Consider the following 18,598-nt stretch of genomic DNA (forward strand, 5'->3'; position numbering starts at 1 on the left):
TTGAAGTATTCAGATATTTTGAAGAAACACATGTTAAAATTACTATACATTTACAGTAATTTTAGCTATGCAATTACTGCACCACATCTCATGACATTGGGTCAAATAATTTCAGCTTTAATAGCACACTGGGAAAAAGCTTATACTTTCAAATAGTATATTGTAAATGTAAAATTGGCAAAACAATGAGAGCCATACCATGATGGTGTAAATTTTGGAAACCTGTGAAAAACTAGTTTGTCCATAGTAACTGGTTGAGCATGGTTTTCCTTATGAAAACCATGTTATTGTAACTGAAGGATAAGTCTTAGCTCTTAATAAATTTTGGACCCAAAAACTTGGCTACTGCTCCAACTATGATCTTTGTTACCATACTTTCATAACGCCATCTAGACTATATCTTCTCATGCAGAAAATGAAGTTTATTACTAAAATATTTCTCATCTGCACTGTACACAGAGCTGATCTATCCTCACCAACACTCAGTCAGTTTACATACCTTCTTCAGACTCAAGCATTCTTGACTCATCTGATCATCCTCCTTCACAGGAATTGGAGCAACCATGCCTCTCCAGTCCCAGTATGCTTTACCTGTTGGGAAAATTAATGTGGTTTTGAAAAAAAACTATCATTTATCTAAATTACTTCACATTATTTGCATTCAAGCTACTGAATTTGCACTTCCAGACTGTGGAAGTGAAACTGACATCTACCTCCCTATGGGGTGAGTCAAGTGTTTCCATAAAACACTTCAAATATTCGTAGGCTTATTCTGTGGATCAATGAGCAAAATCTCAAGTCAGCATCTCATTGGATTGCTTTTAATGCAGTTCTTTTAGTTATTCAACAGAAAAACTGAATACTCATTTTATCCACATAGCTTCCACAGAAAGGCATAAAAGCAGCTCTGTGTTCTTCCATTCACCTTACCATGGAAAGATTTAGCATGGCTTCCTGTTCCCCTCTTAAAGCCACTGGTTGCAGTGTTGGCTGCAAGACCTCCTATTCTTTTTTCTCCTGAAAATTACCTAACCTGTATGCTCCTTTCAGATTGAGGCTGAAAACAGGAACAGGGCTGCTTTTAAAGAGCCAGTCTGATTTAATCTATCTGCAACTCGACTGTAGCCTGTGTATCACGTGTATCTTCTGCCAAGTCATAACGTAGTTCTCACTCTAATATGATAATATCTTTAAAATGTTCCTAATGGTAAAGTACACATATATAACTTTTCTAAGAAAAACTATCCTTATAGCTTCAACTATGCTGAATTCCTTCCTTCAGTACAAGTTCATTTAACAAAAAAACGCATTCATTACTTAAGATCATGAGTTGCCAGATTACATTGTAAAATAAATTACTTAGCTATAAAGTTGTCAAAAATAAATATTACATTTTTGGTACAAATGTAAGCAGTTGTTCCATCACATAGTAGTGACTGTTATGTTCTGTATAAAATAACACACATTTGAAATGGTATCATGTTTAACCTATACTACAGTAATTTTGATACTGACATGATGAGTGAAAGAATTTTCCTCTCTAACATTCCAGAAAAAAATACAACCTTGATTTCAGTGAGTGCATTACAATCTCAGAGAGATCAAAGATCCTTGATATCACAGTAGATTAGATCATTTCATAAAAACAGAATCAAATTTGGCTAGTGAAATGAAAACCTTAATCATGCCAGTGTTACCTATTATTCATATCAAACTAGAGCAAACATGCTGAAAAAGAGCACCGTTCTTTTTGTCCAGGTCTCATTCTTCAAAAGTAGTGCACATTAATCACTTAAGAGAAAATTTTAACTGTAAATAGGTACAGAGATACCTGCAATCTCCTCCACCTCTCTAGGTTGTCTGAACTCTTCAGTCACAAAGTACTGTATTGTATTGTAACTTGCAACTTTAAGCGTTATAATCAATAAAGACTGTGGCTATTCCTGCTGGTTTACATTTTGGTACCAATAACTTCCCTGAAAAAGCAATCTCAAAAAGTAATTACAATTTTGTGAAACCTATGGATTTTTAATTTTATGTTCAAAAATCCCTTTTGTTTTCTTCCTGCTCCACCTCTTGTTGCCACAGGTTATTTTTCAAGCTTGTTTTCACAGCAGCTCACTGAAGGGAGCACAAAAAAAAGGAATTTCTAGATCATTTTTTTCCTTACTACTCAGCATCCCCGAGACATAAATACCTGTTCAACCACTCCCTTTCTGCAGTACAGTCATCTTTTTTGAAGCTATTTCCTGATAAATTTTGTCCAGGCTTCGGACTGTAGCACTATTTTACTTCTTCCACATGTTTTTGGAGTGCTGTGATGAGGACTGCACAACTGTTTATATTCACCATTAAGAAAACAATACACTTGCTTTTACTCTACAGATCACTTACTAGCGCAAGCACCTATCCCCTCTATCCAAAACAAACAATAATTCTGTAACTTCATTACGGATTCACAGATGGAAAAAGATCAAAGGCACTAGGGAATGAAAACTAAAAAACTGTGCTTGCTCATCTGTTTTCCTGTTCTTTCAGATATTTCCCATAACTTCTGCCAGCCTAAGAGCTGCCATCTAGATCCATCATTCTCTCTAACATAACTTGCATTCCTGGAGAAAACTGAAATAGTCTCTTGACTGCTTTGCAGGTGAGATGAGTTTCCTACATACCAAATTACTTAAGACAGAGTGACCTGTTAGAATACAAAAGAAAAAAAAAAAAAGCAAATTTGATGCTCTGTATTTGATTGAATAGGCGCAACATACCATTAGGAAACGTGCAATAAAACATGATTAAGCCTCTATTTGCAACAGCGAATAGTATTTAAGGATACAGCTATTTCTTTTACACCTTTAATATATCTGGTTAAGCAGAATTTTTTTAGTAGGATAAATTTTAAATCTTGTAACTCCATGAATGCCTAACTAATGGAATCCACTGCAAAGTTCAGTTATTTGAGGTACTTCTAGAAATATCAGTCAGCTTGGAAATACTGCAGAACATTATTTACTGCCTTAATTTTTACTAATCCCTCACCTACTAAATGAAGACATAAATGAAGAAGGCCTGATACAGCTCACTAAGATAAATATATATTGGCCACATGTAACATCCTAACACAAATGCTGGAATGTGCTGAGGGTCTCTGTCACATAGATTATTCGCACAGCTCAGAAAAGTGATTTACATTATGCCCACTTTGATCTCAAGCATTTCTAACTCATCCCTTCCCACAAAGAGCATATCAGTAAGGTCAGACAGAAGGACTTGTAACTTCTATGGGCCTTTTATAAAGTCAAAAATTTCTGCGGGAAACTTGTGATCCAATAAACAGGTGAGAAAAAACAGAGTTTAAACCAAGCTCGTCCCAAAAGTAATTCTTCTTAGTTTCTATTTCAATTCAGAAACCAATGTTGGAAGGAAGAGGAGGTAGTTAATGAAAACTCACAGCTAGCTACTGTCCTGTAAAATAGGACATGTCATTTTAAACTGTAGTGCTTACAAGCATTAGCTAGACGATAGAATTAGAAGTTTATTATTATAAGTGATTAGATATGATAAATGTGATGAGAAGATCATTGCTTAAGTATACGTATAAATTAAATGGTGGGTGGGGCTAGTTTGATAACAGTGCTAGAAAAGTAATTCAAAGAATACCAATTTTGTCCATAAAGTCAGTCAATAAGCGCTTTGAGAGTGAACAGTGAAAATAATGGCCAGAATCTGGAAATATAAAGCAGTCCTAGAAACTTCAGTATCAACCTCATGTGTTCTATCTATTTCGATGTATTCTACACTGACAGGATGGCATAAAGAAGATTGTGGCTCATCAGTGCAATAAATTCAAGATTGTGTTCCCTGTTTAGATTGCAACTTCCATTACATAAATAAAATTCCACAGGAAAAACAAACAAACAACAACAAAAGCAAACAAACAAAACAACAGAAAACCTATTATCGGTGTATCTCTGATGACTGACACTACAACAGAATTAGGATATTCTTATGACAATTCATACAAATTTATGAAATGCTGTGAATGTTGAAGACTACTTTTGTTTTCAAAAATTAGTCTGAAAATGTATTATCTTTTTGCTCTTCACACAATTTCTTTGAGGCAAACTTTAAAAGCAAACAAAATGTCAGTTGTCTACTAGGGTTCTGAGCAACCGAAGAACTTAACTTCCACGTAGACCAAGAGAACAATTAAAATCCAAAGGGATTTCCTAAAATGTCCAGGACTCAGACTGCACTGTCGTATGCCACAGCATTATTGAAGTCTGACTTTTTAGCCTCTGGTTTTGGTCCATTTTGAGAATACATTTCTTCGCATATTTTTGACATGGAGAGTGCCACTTCAGAAAATGAGAGCTACTTGTGCTCACATACACATACTGGAGCTATTATAATTCAAGAATTATTGGTTCTATTCTCAAGAGCTTTCATCCTTTGTCACTTATTTCAACTTTCAACCTATGCTAGGTCGGTTGGATCATTGCATTTTTACCCCATATTTACCATCATAAACCAGATTTAACCCACACACCACTATACCACTACATCTTTATTTTCACCTGCAGATAAATATTTAATTTACTTGAGTTACACTCAGGAAATATTATTCTACATTCTGAACAAAGCTAGGTATTTCACAAACAACTTACTCTATGCAAAAAAAAAGAAAAAAATTGATTTCCTTACCAGAAATGTACCAGACACGCTGTGAATAAAAAAGAAAAGCTTCTACAAGTGCATAAAGTCTGCTTTTCATAGCTGATATTACAAGTAATTAGCTTGGCATTTTATAAATGACATTTCCAAGAAGAGCTAATGCTGACTTAACAATCAAAAAGAGCAACTTTGTGTTGTTTAGAAAACGTAGTTTCATTGTTGCACATTTCATGTAAAATATTTTTGCCAATTCAGGTTGAAAACATCTTCATGCATTAAACACTTGAAATAAACATCCCCACTGTACACTAAACTTTATATTATTGTGCTTTCTGCTTCACAAGAAATGATAATGTGGTAAAGCTGATATATACTGCAACTGAGTGGATTCATGCTAGAGTTACAATAAATTCACTCTTACTTCAAGATGCTGTTTTTTTTCCAAAATATATTTCAATTCATAACTAATTCAGATCACCTTTTACATTACGTCTAAAAAAAAGAAAAAAAGAACAAGATATTATACATTCTTGAACTCTTCCTAAACTTCAGAATCAAGCTTGATAGCAGCAATTAATAGGAAATACTTTGAAGAATCAAGAATGCATGTGCTTGTCTATTTACCTAGCTCAGAGCATATAAACTGTTCATACTAAATGATAGGCTGATCAGCTTTATTTCTACGCATTAGAAATCTTAACATTTCTTTCAAGTACCTATGATATCAGAATATCATTCACCCAGGTTAGCTGCTTAGTTAGCATATCAACAGCTCTCCAGAGGAAAGAATGGTGTCTTCACTCTGAATAGCAGTTATAAATAGGGTTCCCCATAGGATATGCAAATGGAGATTGGGAGGTAGGTTTTGCATGTGCATGCACATGCACACGTGCACATGCGTATGAGATAAACTATTTCAATACTTTAACACAAGATTGTGAAGGCCTAAAAAGCAAGCCAGTTACCAGACAGTGGACCTGTCTCTAGATACTTGAGAATGTATTAGCATGACACAAAAAGATCTAGAAAAGGTCATTTGAGATCTACGGTATATAATCTATGAAAGAATGTAAAATGTGAATTACGTGAATTTTTAGTATTAACCAGCAATGCTAATGAAAAACATCCTGTCATATTTACTATTGATATTTTGAGAGAATAGAAAACACATTCCTTTTTCTCTTTATTTCCTTCACTAATTCTTTTTATAACCTGTAAGATGATGTTTTGGGCTCCTTAAGCACAGAAAAACCTTAAGAGGATAACAAAAATAAGCTTTTTGGCAAAAAGGAAGTAAACGCACACACTCACACACACAAAAAAAAAAAAAAACCTTCCTCAAGAAAACTTACATTTCAAAAAAATAAAAAAAACTTAATGCTAAGATTTTTTTTGAAGAAGCATAAAAATACTATGGAAAGAAAAAGGAAACTTATAGTGTATCATTGCAGCGTACAACTAGTGCTTGCAAATAATGAAAGTATGCTTCTACAACACTCCACATTAATCAAAACAATATTAGATACACAATTTCACAGTGAATAATACATACGTTATAGCAGTACACATCTGAGTATCTAGAGGCCCCTCATTAGCATTGCACTAGCATAGGAAAATTGATGGAAAATATCCCTAAAACTTTCAGATGAAAAATGATATTGTGTTTCTATTGCCACTTCATAAGATCTCTCCTTTGCACCTTGGAGGTCTTCTGTTGAACCCCAACATCCTAAACCTACAAGTTCATCTTCCTCTTTAATTTCTTTCTATACCCCACTCATTTCCAAATACTCAGTGATATCATCTTATATCATAGCCATTCTTTATGTCAGTCATATAAATCTTTCCATTGAAGAAGTCAGATTCTGCCCACAAGGAACTTCCTTGGGTCTATTTTATTGAAGTGAAAATGCTACAGGAAAAAGAGCAATGTACACACATGATTGGATTATGTTCCCTCTAAAAAAAAAAAAAAACAACAACCTTCGAACTGCAGTTTCCTTCCCTCCTTCTCCATCTCATCACCATGGGTTATTTTTCAAATGGACTTTCACAGCAGCTCTTCACTGAGCTGAATGCTCCTACTTTGAGACCTCGGTATTAGTTCAATAATTACAATTGTTCAGCCCTGTATTTAATAGGCATGTGAGAAGACTGCTAAAAATATAGCCTATATTGCCTATAAAACCTTTAGAAATACATACAAAGCTGCAATTCCAAAATCAAATCCTGCTCCAATCCGTACCGTAAACCTTTTCTACTAAGCTTTAATGAAAAAAAATGAAAAAGAAAAAAGAAATAATACTAGGGCAGAAAAAACAGAGGAAAGAATAAAGACTGTAATTCAAACAACCACAGCTGTGGTCAGGAGAGCAGAAGTTACTTTATCATTGCTGCAAATTGATCTGACTTTTTCAAATGCTTCAAAATTCTGCTATTTCTAATTTGCTCTTAAAAGTCTTTGATTGTATCAACAAAACATCAAAGTGCCTAAGCAATATGTTGTGTATCTTTCATAAAGGTTATCTGAAATCTCCTCACCTGCTTTATTTTAAGATTCAAGCTCTATTTGAAAATTCACTGTTAATTTGCAGCGCTGTGGTTGTTTTTCTCCTTTCCCTTCTTCAAACCTTGTTTCCAGCTAACATTCTCCTTTTGAAATCAAACAATGCTTCATGCACTTTCCCATGAAAAAGCACCATCAGAATTTTACTTTTTTGTTATTAAACTAATGTTTTGTTTTTCTAACGTGACCATGAACTCTGTTGAATCAAGCAAGAAAAATAACCAGTTCAGAGTTCCCTGTTGTATGATGGAAGCGAGCCACCATAAAGCATAAAACCTACAAGTCGTGACAGATGGCTTGAAAGTCTATTCATGTTAATTATCAATAGCTCCACCATTTTAGGAGCACATAACTGAAAAGATAGTTACGGTGGAATCTAAAAATGATAACAGCTTCACCTGACACCAGTATTTTTTTTCCTTCTTTGACAGAAGCATCTGTCATTTTTCTTATACAATAAAAAAATAAATAGGTAGATGTGCCTGAAGCAGGAAGCAGTCATTTCATTGTTTCTTAAAAACTCATTTATATTGAGGACTGAAATTCAATCACAGCCTCAGAAAAATGTTTTTTTCCTTTTATCTAGGTGTGACTGACCACAGAGTTACCTAAAATGGTGACACAAAAGGGAATTGCAGCTCGACCTATGCTTCTGCTGAAGTTCTGCAACTACCCAGTGTCCTTTTAATGAGAAAAGGAGGATGCGGATGTTCTCACTTTGTGAGAAACTTTGGTGTGATTCTGCATCAAATCCTGTTTAGAAATGAGCCAAAGTCACATACTTAGGCCATGCCTCCAGCTTTTGGCAGTCCTTCAGCTCTAAAGATCAGATTTTCAGAACTGTTCAGCTGTCACAGATAATGCAGTACCAATCCAACACTTGGCCTTTCAGCTTCTCGCCTTTACTACATTAAGTCTTTTATTCAGAAAACAGATTTCTTATTAGTGTCATCTGTTAAACCAGAAGAAGAAAAATGACTGTTGTCAAAGTTATTTTTCAACAGTGCACTCAGAAATGCTAATATTAATATATTTTTTTTCATTTAGGACCTTATCTGTGGAAAAGAGGTTTGGCAAATATTTAGACATATATGGCTTCCGAGATTCTGTTCTCTATCCACTACAGAATCAGTCATATCCGAACTATGAAGCTACACACATATATATATATATATATATATGAAGAGTAGATTGGAAAAAGCACACTATTTCAATGCATTAAAAGAAACAGGAAGAACCTGAATCAGGCTTTGAACCATTGTGGAGGCCATAGTATTACCTCATTAAGTAAGCTAGGTGGTCTTAGAGATATTCCAACCAGAGTATTACATATTCTAAGTATAATCCAATTGGCTTACTTGAAACGCATCACTCATCATTAAGAACTATGCTAATAATTTCAGATAGTTCTTCTTTAGTCATGTATTTGCAAAACTGGACATCAGTATTGTTACCAGCCCTCCCCAACAAAATAGGCCATGTTTCTGATACAGTGACCTGTTTACAGCTACTTAAAGAAACTTCAACTACCGAAGCTGAAGTTCTCCTTGCTGAGCATATTTGTCTTTAAAAAAATATGCATATAGACAAAAGCTGAATTTCAGCTTGCCTCCTTGTATTCTGCAAAAAAATCATTATTCCATATGACAGAAATAGAGTGGGGCAACAGAATGAAAAAGCTGAACTAAGTTCAAGCCAATGCTTGACTGTGACTCATCTTCGTTCATGAATAAGGATGAACCAAGTCAGTACAAGGTTTCTGGCATTATTTCCTTATCATCAAATATGTTTGATTTTTCACATATTTGTCATCAGTTCCTTTGGCTTAGATTGTTTTTGGCTGATGGAGATAAGCTAGACCCTTGATTTAACTCAGTCTTTAACTATCTAGGTCATTGAAAGTGGAATATACTGCATTCTGTCATCTTTATATGATGAACAAATCATAGCAGAAAATAAATAGAAACGAGAGCCTCAGAGTTCTGTTTAAAAGATTTCATTTCTCCTTCTCTCAGCAGAAGCCTGAAACACTCCAGGCCAATCTTCAAGCCCCTTAGGTTCTTGCAGGTCACCGTGGACCTGCAGAAGAATAGAATCAGCCTACTTTACAATTTACACTGACTCAATCCAATCTACTTTATCTTTAACTCAATCTACTTTAACTTTATTTAACAAGGGTTGGTAGAGAAAGAAGCACTTGTATTCCTGTATTCCTCTTCCTCCAATTTCTGCTCACTCGCACACTCCAGCACTTGTGGTATGTCTCTCCACGGTCCTAAGTAGAAAATGCTGACAAAAATACATCACCTCTCTCTCAGGTAAAGTGGCAAAACGAACTCAGAGAGTTACAGACATAGCGTAAGGAATTTAATCTAAGACTTCAGAGAATATCAGTGACTGTTATTCTTGTTATTTGAAAAAAGGACAGGCTGATAATTACTTGGCATTAAAAAAGTGACAAAAAATAAATGGATCATATCAATTCTGTACCATGAACATAGCTGTATCTGTAATCAAAGCAGATTGATAAACCTCAATTCAGGCATATTTTCTGCTGATACATATGCAAACATGTTAACGTACAAGAATCAATGCTTGGCTTAGAGTTCTTGCATCATATCTTTAATTGAATTAATTAGCTGGCTCTTTTAACAGTGTATCAGCCTCTTTTACAAGAAGAATGATAATCACAATCTAATGCGCAGTTTAGGCTCAGAGGAATACAAGCAAATCCACAAAAAACATTCACAGAATTAGTCAGTTTTTGTTCCCAGAAGATATGGAAAAAGCTCTGGTCCTTTCACTGTGCAAGACAGCTGGACAAACACAATTTGCTAAAGCATTCTATAATTCATCTTGACATTTCTCATCAAATAATTTACTGTTTTAACTGAAGACTTAGGTATTCAGCTAGTCTGACAGCTGCTTGAATACGGTTTGAATGATTTGGGCACTAATCACTAAATAAATTCTTAGAACATATATATTTCTTTTATATTCCTAGGCGTTACCATCACTGCCAGTCCCTCATTCTTCACAACAAAATCCACTAACCTTAAGAAACCCTTTTAGTGGGGGGGGGGGGGGGGGGGTGTAAAACTGCAGTTTGCATTCTTTTAGTAAACAAAGACAAAAAAAACTTTGAAAACATTTAATAGGAGAATTTAATAGGAGAATTTTTTAAAATATTTTCTCTAATATTTTTGCAGACATTATAAGGTCATAATTAAGGGTTTTCTTATAAAGATGTACAACAGACATCATTACACAGCTAAGCTTTCACCACTGATAGAAAAAAATTAAGGTAATTCCAATAAAATAACCACCTATTTTTCTTTTTTTTAATATGCTGTTAGAAATGTTCCTCTCCCTTTTAATTCCTGCACTACAATATATCTCCAGTCAACATTCACATGGGTAAATGAATGATTTTGCACACACCTAGGCTTTGCTTACATGTATCCATTCAAATAACCAAATATGAAACTATGAGAAAGTAAAAACAACTGCGTCCTTAAAAAAAGCCAAGACAGAAACTTTTCCAAGATTTTCTCACATTCTTCTGCTCCACTGAACAGCATTTCAGTTCTTTCACTAACACCACAGAGGTTTTTACTCTTCATTGCATCCTTTGGTTTGCGCAGCACAAATAGTGGAAGCAAGTTTTACTTCCAGCTAGGAAGGAAAAACAACCCTGTGCTGAAAAGAGAGTGACAGATTGCTTCCTCTCCTTGTAATGGAGAGAGGAGTAAAGCATGAACAGTAAGTGAGAGCTACTCCCTGCCTGATTTGAACTTTGGAGGACCGCTACAGGCTGCACAGAGTTTGGGAGAAATGCTGACGTTTAGTTCTAAAGAACAATTAAAGATTTTCAGAGCATTCTTAACAGTATTGGCAAAAACACTTTGTGGATGCACTCTAAGCTTTCTCATTCTTTAAGACAGGAATTTCTTATTGATGATGCCTTTTCTTGACTGCTTACATGTACATTCAGATTTTTAAATGGGTGACAGTCATAAACAGAAGTCATCAAAAGACAAAGAATGTTATCTTAATCTTAGTACCCAGCTGTTTCAGAATCCATTGTTTTTCATAGCCTCACGTTGTCTTATACCAAGACTAGAGTGCAGAGAAAAAGGAAATATCAGAGCAGACAGATCATTTTGCTGCTAGCAACTGACTGCCTGGGGACTTTTAAGTGCAGTAGATTAAGAAAATGTCTAGTGACTAATATGATCCAGAGCTCAGTTACATCTGTGAAAGCCTTAATATACATTTTTGTTATTGTTTCTGATTATCAGGGAAAAATAGGGTCAGATGAGTGCTGTATTTTCTGAAGTCAGATCTTTTTACCTGTTTCTCAATGCCCTTGGACTAAAAGGGAAGGAAGTTAGAACCTCAGGTCCCAGTAATCACTAATTTTTCATCAGGAAAATTTACTTCAGTCACATTATTTTTAGTGAGTTTGTATAGAAGGCCAGTTCAGTATGTCAGCTTGTCCTTTGACTACAGTAGTCCATGCCAGTGACAACCTAATAGAAGCTCAAGTCAGAATTTGAGAGACTGATAGCAAATACAAGACTTGTCTGACAGTCTGTCCAGAGATTCATCCTGCAGAATTGGAGGCATCAAACTTAGAAGGCTGGCACAGAATCAGGATGCTTAAGACAACAAACAGAACAGAGGGGTAAAGATTCCAAAGTCAAGATCAAGAATCAAACCACCAGTCAAGCTTTCAGGCCAGTATCTACATCTTTTGGAGGCAGACTGTTGCTTGGATTAACAGCGATTAGATATAAGAGTATCCAAGTGAGGTCTGGAAGAGATTTGATGCACGCCCAGATTGCTCAAGAATGGGTCTTGATAGTAATTATGTTCAGTCAGACCAATTCTTACTACATTCTCATATATGTACAAGGAAATACGTCTGTCTAATGGTGCACAGCAAAACACAGTTAAGACACATTTTCCCTTAGGTTTGAAGGTTAGAGCATTAATGTTTCAAGTAAACCAGTAAAGCCAGTTCACTGGGAAGGAGTTAGATTGGCATGATTATGAAGGAACAAACTCCAGAGAAGGACAAGGAACATTGTGAATGAGCACAAGGTTTGCTCTTGGACTCAGACAAATCTGTCCTGATCAGTTTCCACTCTGGAGTGGAATTAAGGTTTAGTCCTGCGTGTTAAAGTGCTGAAGGATCCAGTTTTCCACACAGAGTTCCAGTGCAGATGGATGTGTCATGCTAGCTTCCATCAGACAGTGACAAGGGCTCGAACTGGTGTGCAGCTCCCACCCAACCAAAAGCAAGTGGAGCTTCACACAAGTAGTGTGTAATGTCCCTGAGATAAATGAATTTACCAAAAAGACTGAAATTAAAAATAAAATAAAAAAGGCACGTTTGCATAGCATCAACGTTTTAAACATTTTCAAGTTTTGAAGAACGTTATAAAAGAATATAGCCCGTAAGAGGACTTTAAAAACAACTCTCCCTCAAAAAAACCTCAAGGTATCTTTTCCAGTACTCTGCATAGATTAATCAGATTATATCTACTCTCTATGCTCTACACCAGAACAGAATTTACTCCTCTTTACCTTTGTGTGTGATCTGAAACCCAGGAATATCACCTGGCCCAGGAGAAGGAGGTGGTAAATCCAGGGATCTGCTGTAGGAAAAAAGCCACAAAACTGAATCATCTGTATTTCTACAAAACTTTATTGTAAGCTAAGCTCTCATACTGTGCGATATATTAATTTGAAATGTGTTTTTAAACACTTAAAAGTCTAAGTGAATCATTTGAATGAACAGTAGCTTTTGGGTTGGGAATCTGTTTAATGAGAGATTAATTTCTAAACTAGCTGTTCTTTTCAGATGTGCATATAAGTCATTGTAATCTAAAAACTGCTTTGTAATAAAATAAAATAAATTGTCAGTTTTATTCTAGTTCTTCACAGACTGACTTTTGTCACTGTGACTTTAATTAACTGGCACTTACTGGGATTGCAAGTATGGAAGTCAGAAAATGAAAGTAAACAAATATTTCATACAGTAGCACTGGAAAATACAGATTTGCCTGTATGGGTAAAATGTGGGCAATAGCATTGCCTACAGATATACTGTGGCTGACAGATGAGTAGTAGTCATCACAGACACAAGGAAAACTACTTACGAGAAGTTCCATTCACTTTTGGATGGGTGGTAGTAGACTTCTCTGGATGTTTTTTTCTGCATAATCATGCCAATGTGTCTGTTCATCTGTTCACGGATTGCTCTACAGAATAGTACAGCAGTTCCAGATGTTTCATTTATCTTACCATTAAAACAATGTGGTATGTAGTTGTCGTGGTGAATAATTTCGAAGACATTAAGTCTATTCTATCAGACAAATCCGCTACTGAAAATTAATGTGTTCATGAGAACTACTTTGTGTTCATGACACCCATTCATCTACTTGCTGAATTTTTATTTAGTTAGAGATTGGGCTTTTGGACTCTACAAAATAAAGAAATGCCATATTAAGGTAAACGTGGCTATCTAAAATGTTTTAACCTAGCTACTTTACTATGGTTAATTTTGCATAATGCTGGGCACAGAAAACATACTCAGCCCAGTGAGTAAGTTTGTTCCTATTGCTAGTTTCGACAACTGTTGTGAAATAATGAAGAGCCCCAGGAGCTTCCATGGGATAAACACATCTCAGTTTCAGTTCTGGCTTGCAGATGAGCCTATCAAGAACTGTTATAGTCAATAGTAACATCAAATGCTGTTACAACTTCAGTATAGCTTTTCCACATCTGTTGTGCAACCACGGATCGAGATACTAGTGAAAGATTAATAGAAAATTAATGGAAAAGAAAGCATTATCACAACTCACGTATGCACATGTGTTTGGTATTTAAGTAGGCTACCATATAAACTTTTTTTCACGTATAGTCAAAGTCACGCATCCCATGCCTTGATATTATGAACAGCACGCATAGAAATCCACTTCACCAGGTTTGAAGACTTCATCACTGTTAAAGTTGTTCAGCTTTTTTTTAATCCCATTCCCTTTTGACAGACACCAAAAACAGTGCTGTGAACCAGGAGCATAGTGCTTACTTCTGCTTTATCACTGAGATACATCACACCTTTCAAAAACAAAGACCACATCTTGTATCTTCGTTTTAAAATCTTCATATTCTTTTATAATGCTCTCCAGGAATGACTGGAAGGCTGATCAAGTAATCACCCATGTAGTTTACCTGAGATAATCAGGCTGAAAAGATGGTGTGCTGAAAGCAATACATGAATGAAATTAGAAATACAAACATAAAGCACTTTTCTTGGGAGTGTCACCACCTGAACTATAAATAAATTCAGAAAGATTGTGGGAGATACATTGAGCTTTCCTCATACACTCAAGAATCTTAAAAGCCTCATGTAAGAGAAGGACAAAGACAAATTCTGACTAGAATTAGCCATTGTTTTTCAGTTAGGAGTTTATGTACTACTGATAATGATGAGGCATTACCAATTTTATTTTCAGTCAGGTCTCAACACTTCAATAAATACAACTACTGTGTGTGCCTTTAAATTAGATTGGTAATGTTACCATCACTTAGAAAATGCATTAGGAATGCAACCACAAGTATGGAACAATGTAACAGGCATACACAAGAATTTGTAGTCAAATGTCATTGTCTGTTATTTGTATTCACAATATACAGATGCAATAGCCATTTGCTCGTGACAATTCTTCCACTTCTATTTTCGCTTTTTAGTGGCCTTCTTTTGTTTGTTATTGCTAGTCTCCTCCACTCACTGTGATTTTATTTCTCTTTTCTATCTAGGTGCCTGCAAAAGGTAATGGGGAGGAAAGGAATAGCAAATAGTGGAAACCCTGCATAATCATCAGATAAACGCTTCAGTAACTATATTAAGGCTTGTTCTTTTGGGAGGGAAGCCAGAGCAAATGACAGTCTTTCAAAAGCTGTAATTCTCTCTCCCTTTGAGGACTTGTGGAAAGAAGCAGTCAAAGCCCACTGATACAGCTGAAGCATTTTCTGTGGGCAGCCATTCCACTGCACTCAATCGAAGGCAAACATAACTACACTGCTAAACAGACAAAATGTGAAGTTTCTAAACTACTTAGTCAGATCTTTATATTCTCTCACCAATATTTTATCTCAAATTGAAACTGAAAATCTTCCACTAAGAATGTTAAAGTGCTAGAATTCAGATGATTAAAAGAAGGCATTGTCAACTATTTTGAGGCTTTATCATTAGAAAGGTGTTTGGAATGATAAAAAAGATTTTTGAGAAATCTTTAAAATTATCAAAAGCATAAAACAACTTCTGAGAAGATTCAGCTTACAATTACTGCCACAATTGCAAATAAACACCCACAGTGGGTTAGAGTGTGCTCCACTACGCACATTATGAGTGCGCATGTATTCATAAACATCAGAGCACACGGACTGCAGCTGTGAATAAATGCTTATCAATGCAGTTACTAGCTGAGTAGCCCAGGTCTTTGCATGTTCACGAGAGGTGATGCTGCCACAAGGGAGAAATATGCCATAGAATGATTATGGCATACACATCTGAACAGAATGAAGAAAAAAGTTCATTTCTGAGAGCAGAATTGAGACAGGTCTGCAGCTGCTGCAAATAATCACCATCCCACTTAAATGACATTTTAAAAAGGAAAAGACAAAGTCGGTATGCTAAAAATAAGTTGTAAATAAAGTTTAAATATATTTCAGTAGTGTTTTGTCATAGGGTCTTACTGGACTATGAGATTTAAATGTTAAGTTTGATCAGTAAAATCCATGAGGAAAAAAATCACTTTGACTAGTAAATTTAAAAACACACAAAAAAATTCAGCATCTCTTATTCATGCAACTGGATTTTATAAGTTTATCACTGGAAAAAGCTTATCTTGCATTTTCAGTGACATCTTGGAATTAATATATTCAAGAGGCACTACTGAGCTCTGCAAAAATAAACAAAGCAATCAAACTACAGAAGATGTTTTCTAGCTCTTATAGAACTTTGCAATTTCTAAAAGAAATGAAATTTACAGTAAGTGTAACAAAATCTGTCAAAAGAGAGGGTAAACTTTGACTTTCAGAAGGAAGGCCATAGTTCAGCCAGTTATCCCAGATCATACCTGAGATAGGAGAATTTCTCCTTTTTTTCCTCCTTCTTCAGAGCTCAGTGTGTCAATCCCAGACAACAACTCAGCTACACTTATTTTCTCTACAAAAAAAGGTAAGCAATACATTAAAATATATTCATTTGTATACATATAAGCACAACAAGCCCTAGAGAAAAAAATAATAATAATTCTGTTTCTTGTTTTGTTATACAGGAAAGGGTATGAGAAACTTCTCAGGGGAACTACAAACATATGCACATTCGGCAAACAGACATTCTCTCCAATGTCACTCTGCAATTAATTTTGGACTCCAAACAGTTATGCAAGTGGACCACACACTCCACACAGCTCTGTTCTACATTCACAGGCATGGTAAAAACTAAAACACTTTTAAGCATAAAAATTGCCTTAGAAAAGATCTGGTTAGGAATGTATACATACAGCAATTGTTTTAGAAGAGCTAAATACAGCAAAATCACTCAATAAACTTCAAGTATGTACATTATAGAAGCATTGTTTCTTTTTCCCTCAGTTGTATTAGCCCTCCAGAAATTTTCCTTAAAGAAAAAATAATTAAAGGAAAGAATACTTTCCCTAGGCATTTACTTCCTCAGATTAACATTCTCTTTTTTAATATTGCGGACTGCTTTATATTTCGTACGGTATTCACTCAAAAACAGATTTATTTGGAAACTGGTTCTTTTAGCAACCATGTAAACATACCACAGTGCATTAGGGGCAAGATAGAACAGAGGACGCCCGCTGCACCAAGCCCCAAGGTACCAGTTCAGCACTGGCAAATGGAACATTATTTAAGTCTTCCTCTTTCATGTGTCCAAACTTTCCAGAGAGAAATAAAATGTGCAACCAAATAATAACTAATACATACAGCGGGATTCAAAAATCAATAGTTACCAACGGGTGCTATGAACGCTTCTCACCTCATTGCAGCAGATAAAATGCAGCACAGGCACATTCCTCTCAGTATCAGCTCACTGCCATTTGCCCAGCAACATTCTGCTGCAGCCTTCCCACACTCAGGTAAGAGAGCAAAATTTACCACCAAATCATGGATCTCCAGTAGGTGGAGTGCCAGACTCAGAGGAATAGTACTCACTTCTTAAGCTGCACCTGCTTAGAAGCGCAAGTCCCCACTGATCTTCTCGTACATTATGATGTAACACTTCGATTTCACAGATCATTCCTTGTTTGCATTTAAAAGGTGTGTTGAGAGAATTAGAATGATTTTTTCTGTTTCTGAGCTGTAAGCAAATTCAAACATTTCACCAGGAGCTTTAAGCAGGCTCTGCTATTTGTGGCCTTTTCTCTGTACTTTTGGCTTTTTCCTAGTTTTGTATTCAATACAATTAAGCATTTTTACAAGCTTTGTAATCATTGCCTTAGAATTACCCCAGACTCCTCCTTGGCGTTGTACATCTTTCAGACAACATTTTGTTCTTCTGACTATTAATGTACCATTAGCTCCTCTGTAAACAGGGATTGTTCCATGGAAAATATTAATTTCAAATATAGAATCCAAGCAGAAAAACTAATCTGCTTGGCATAAAACTTTCAAGATTTCTATATGTGTCAAGCACACAAGAGGCTTTATAGTCCATCTTTCAACTTCCGCTGCATGCAGAGCTACTGTTCTGAATGGCAGGTACATATCATTTGTGAGAAGACAAAATTAGTGTTAATAGCATGGCTTTTTCAGCTGATACAGTATTTCCTCTTTGCATATAAGTTTGCAACATCTTTCTCACATTTTGTCACTTTCATTTCATACTTCACATTTTTATTAGCGCTTTGAGCTTTGAAAGATAGCTAATATATATGCTATACTTAGACACCACAAAACTTTGATTACACTATATGAAGATGTAGAGGAAGGTATTGATGGAGTTCAACAAGAAACAGATAATTACCTTGATAGCATTCCAGAAACTGAACCAGTGTGATTACTCTTTGTCTAGAATACAAAAGCCAGCAGCACAAAGGGTACTGTGCAGGTGATGACAAAAGTTCCATCAAGACTATGTGTAATAGTTATTTAAGATATTTCTCTTATATAGCCCCAGTACAACAACATGCTTACATGAACACAAGCAAGAATAGTTGGAGTCTTCCCCTGACATAGATTCCCTCTCAGCTATTTCCTAAAGCAGTGGCATTTTAGGTCATTATTGTTCACTGAATTCACTGTATTTTTCTCACT

The 18,598-nt window shown here is 35.6% G+C and overlaps 1 protein-coding gene across 1 annotated transcript in view; it reads right to left on the reverse strand.

The window, feature by feature from the left end:
* Nucleotides 1-18,598, reverse strand: part of IQCM (IQ motif containing M) — a 169,322-nt gene that overhangs the window by 70,931 nt on the left and 79,793 nt on the right. The window contains 4 exon segments of the mRNA XM_065736042.1: nucleotides 500-591; nucleotides 12,833-12,903; nucleotides 16,393-16,437; nucleotides 16,439-16,481. Coding sequence (XP_065592114.1) covers nucleotides 500-591; nucleotides 12,833-12,903; nucleotides 16,393-16,437; nucleotides 16,439-16,481 — 251 coding nt within the window.

This window comes from Cyrtonyx montezumae, unplaced genomic scaffold (assembly GCF_038088225.1).
Source record: "Cyrtonyx montezumae isolate F1298 unplaced genomic scaffold, pur_monq_1.0 scaffold_2, whole genome shotgun sequence".
Classification (NCBI taxonomy): Eukaryota; Metazoa; Chordata; class Aves; order Galliformes; family Odontophoridae; genus Cyrtonyx; species Cyrtonyx montezumae.